Source organism: Haliaeetus leucocephalus, unplaced genomic scaffold, assembly GCF_000737465.1.
Source record: "Haliaeetus leucocephalus isolate CR32 unplaced genomic scaffold, Haliaeetus_leucocephalus-4.0 Scaffold871, whole genome shotgun sequence".
Classification (NCBI taxonomy): Eukaryota; Metazoa; Chordata; class Aves; order Accipitriformes; family Accipitridae; genus Haliaeetus; species Haliaeetus leucocephalus.
The window spans coordinates 2,217,973-2,222,211 of record NW_010973307.1 but is presented as its reverse complement, the minus strand read 5'-3'; the positions used below and the strand labels follow the sequence as shown (position 1 = coordinate 2,222,211).

The window sequence follows — 4,239 nt, the reverse complement described above, 5'->3', positions numbered from 1 at the left end:
CTAAGACAATGGACATTTGGTTTAGTTTCATATGTCCATTCCGTGTTCTTACAGTCTGTATTTATGGAACAGAAGATGAACTAACTGGGAGTGCAGAGAAGCATACTGATGTCTTGTATTGCAATGGATTAAGTTGCTCCTAAGCAGGAACAGTTCAACGTATGTCCCAAGATGTTTGACACATACCACGGTGGCTTAACGTATCTTACACAAACTGGAGTGTCACAAGAGATATTGCATGAATAACCTGGGATTTTCCAAAAGAAATGTTTCAATTGGTTCAGAGAGAAACCCTGCTTTTTCACTGGGAAATGAAAAGCATCCTGATTCTGGTTGGATTAGAAGTCACCCCAAAAAAAGGGTAATTTTTTGATTGGCTCAATGTGTACTGGCTGAGAAGAGAAAGCAGTTGTCACTCCCCTTAGGAAACACGTTATAAAAGAAGTTATCAGCCCCACAGCCAAAGCCCTCTGGAGGGAAGGGACCAAGAGCAGGTCTTGTTTGGCGGCTGGGCTCACCTGATACCCGGTAACTTCTCAGTTCTTTTCAGTCTTTCTTTCAAAGTCTGCTGTTGTCTTTTCCTCAAAAAACCCACCCCAAAACCAAAAACCCAAACCTCTGCATTATTAACCTAAATTTGTAGGTTACTAAAAAAGGTTAGTCTAAGTTTTCCAGAAATTGCACAGGTTGAATAAGTAGTCAAATGTGTGCTAATAGCTAGAATATTTTGATAAAAATACTGCTTACTAACTCCTAGGAAAAAAAAAAAATATCTCTGGGTCAGATTACTTTAGAGAGCTCTGTGGTCCAGCAAAACTGGTGGTCTCTACAGTGGAAACCAGTATACATTTTTTATCTATGTCTCTATTTTAAGAACTTTATTTCATTTTCAGAATTGTTAACTTTGCTTACTTGTTTTTTCCTGATATTTTCAAACATATAGAAATTTGTGCAAACTTCTAATACTAATTTCAAAGCTGGTTTGGGCCACCGTCTACCATTCTGTTTGCAGAAATAGGACATTTTGGCACAATCTCATTTCCCTTCCTTGCTTAAGAGAACATAATTTGTGACAGATTAGAAGATTTTCTAATGCCAAGATATATGACATTTACTACCTCTTCTTTACCCATAAGCCCCCTTCTAGGCTATCTTATCCTATTTTGCTGATATTAGTTCAATTATTAACTCTGTCAATGAAGGCATTACATGTTTGTTTTTCAAATCCCTTTTGTCAAATGGGAACTGATTTGGTTGTACACTTCCATTCTAGAACTGCTGCCTGTAACTGAAGATTTTGAGCAAGTTGATTTTAGCTGTTATTTCTTGATAAATCTTAACATTGCAAAATGAACATTTTTTTCCTGAAGTTTCTAAGTTTGACTGTACAATCACCTCATTTTGCTTAGTATTGTTTGTTTATTTATTAGATAAAACATTTAACTACAAATAAAGTCATGATTGCATTTTGGCTAAAGACTATTTGCAAAATGTGAAAGAAATCCAAGCAATCAAGCTATTGAAATAACTTAATGATCGCATACCCTGCAAGCATGTTGCCCCATATATATTTACTTTTTCCCAGAAATGCTCACACAGCAGGCATGACGTCATATAGGTCTTACTGGTTATTTTTGAAAGTTTGAAGAAAAAGGCAATATAAATGCCATTTTGATTAACACAGTATTTGTACAATTCAGAAGACTGTAGATTCCAGGGACTGTCTGTCATGTATCTTTCTTGGTCCTTTTCCCTACAGTGACACAGCAAATCCGTAGTCATGAAGATCCTTTACCTGCTCTTTTCTCTTGTCTTCTTGGCACTCCAGGTTTCTCCAGGTAGGATGGAAAAGAGATGCTAGAAGGGGATTTTTGTGCACCTGAAGTAAACTTCCCAGTACATCTTAACTACTACTGGTTAAAATTGCTAGAAACCGAGTGGCAGTTAGTCAAATAGCTAAGTGCCTGTGCTCCCCTAAGAAAACTCTTTCAAAGGTGGAGAAATGATGACTACTGAAGAAAAGTGATTTCTCACTTCTGGTGTCTTCCTAAAAAGATTGTGCTAAACGCTCTGGAGCTAGACAACTGAGACAGTGCCTGTGGTGGCCATGATCTTTGGATAACAGCACACTCAGCAGTGCATATGCAGATGAAAATAAAGCCTGGTGAACTGTTTTCGGATAGGAGCCAGCATTAAAGCCTCTGGACCTGTGACCCTTTTCCCTAAGGTAATGGATAATGAGTCACAAGGTCTGTATCATTCTCCACCTGGATTTAAGGCCACCCATTTAGATGCACTGTGAGCTAAGGATCCCACCTCTGCAAGGTGTAGACCTGCTTCATAATCTCACCTCTTACATGGCCTTTCAACATGGCCAAATCTGGGCGACAGTCCTTAAGGCAAGTTGGTGGTGAAGGAAGCTCAGTGAATGGGAAACCCCGCTGGCATTACGACTTGCATTGCCTTGCCCTGCAGAATGAAAAGGAAGGAAATACTTTGTTATTGTTGCAGGTTTGTCTTCACCCCGGCGCGACATGTTATTTTGTAAAAGAGGAACCTGTCACTTCGGAAGATGTCCCATCCATCTAGTTAAAGCTGGAAGTTGCTTTGGGTTCCGCTCCTGCTGCAAATGGTGAGTTTGACATTCGCCAAGGCTTATCTGCAGCATGAGCAGACAAATCTATTTTGCCTGTGTCCTTAAACCTAAGGTGCTATTGAATGATCAGATTGGATATAAGGAAAAAATCTATTATGCCATGGGGACAGTCAAGTTTTGAAGTAGGTGGAGCTCCACGGTGCTCTTTCTCCTGAGCTGTGCACCATGATCTGCCCCAGCAAGAAGGAAAAAGTACAATTGGAGATGCCAGCCTTGTGCTGTCCCATCCCTGTTTGACCCCTTTACAGCTCCTACGCCAGAGCAAAACATCAGGGTTTGGTATTTACAGAACGGGGCTGCCATGCTGTATAAGGAACAGAGGGGAATTCAGTTACGCTGCAGGGTGAACACAGATCTCTGAGTGCCAGCAACTGCATGCAAAAAGTGCAACGGTGTTGTAGAAAGAAATTATCATATGAAAGGTAGCCTTCTGTTTTCACTCAGGAATGAATGCATTCACCCCAATATCAAGGGATATCCATTTAATTCCCTGCTTTTCCTGAGGCAATAAGAAAACAGTCTTCTTACTCACAGGTATGAGTGCACAGGGCCGTCCCAGCATGAATACACATGACATTAGGTATTTTGGAAAGTATTTATAGCCAGGAGGAAAATATGCATGGACTAAGAGTAAGTAGGGGGGGAATACAAGTGGAAAGAGAATCTGAATCTTTTTTTTTTCTCTTTGTGCAGGCCATGGGATGTATAAAAACTTCATGGATTGTGCATTCAAGAGTGATGAAAATTTCTTCTAAACCTAGGAATTTGCTTTGAATCCCTTTATTGCTAAAACCACCGGATCCTGCTACAAAGTCTCATGCGCCTTTCATTTTTAATCCAAAAAGCTTTATGATGTAGAGTAAATCCAAATGTATTCTGCATTGCTTTTCCCCCTTTTGAATAAACTGTTGTTGATTAGCATTCACATCACTGAAACATGGGTGTCTGTTGCATGGACTGAGGGCTATGAACCTACCTGGGTTTTGACACACAAATCCCAGAGGGCAACAATTTACAGTGCCAACAGCTCCTTAATTTGAGTTTTTCTGAGACATAGAGCTGTCCAGGGCTGGACAGACATGGACTGAAGACCTTTCCCTCCAGTACCAAGAGACAGGCTGGCTGGAAGAACTCAGCTTCCCTTTGCAGGAATGTGTTCAAATGCCCAAATCCTTTTTTTCTTACTATGTAGAAATCTTTTCTTGGGGAAAGAGAAATAGAAATAGCTTAACACCCAGACACCCACCATCCATTAAAATTATATGTCGTATGTTGTTATGTGAGACTCAGTGTTCTGGCTTCTGGAAGATGCCCGTGAGCATCCCAGGAAAGATGTAGACCTATTTTCTTTTTTTAAAATAATGCAATAGTTTATGCTAGTTCTTTTCTCTCCAGAAGTTATTTGCCCTGTAATTTCACAGCAATAGATATAAGTTTTGCTTTTTTTTCCCACCTGTCCCTCTGAGAGGATGCATAAAAGATAATAGATGGAGAACATCAAGGTGACGTCTCGAAGGGGTCCCATGGATCAGATGGGTAGTCCTGCAGGGAGTGAGCAGGGTGTCTTCTCCTCTCCACCCATC

The 4,239-nt window shown here is 40.4% G+C and overlaps 1 protein-coding gene across 1 annotated transcript; it reads left to right on the top strand.

The window, feature by feature from the left end:
* The first annotated feature begins 1,780 nt into the window (after window positions 1–1,780).
* LOC104841446 (antimicrobial peptide THP2) lies at window positions 1,781–3,365 on the top strand. The gene is made up of 3 exons (XM_010583120.1): window positions 1,781–1,838; window positions 2,512–2,632; window positions 3,350–3,365. Exons 1-3 carry the CDS (start codon window positions 1,781–1,783, stop codon window positions 3,363–3,365), a joined length of 195 nt encoding a protein of 64 aa, XP_010581422.1.
* The last annotated feature ends 874 nt before the right edge of the window (window positions 3,366–4,239 follow it).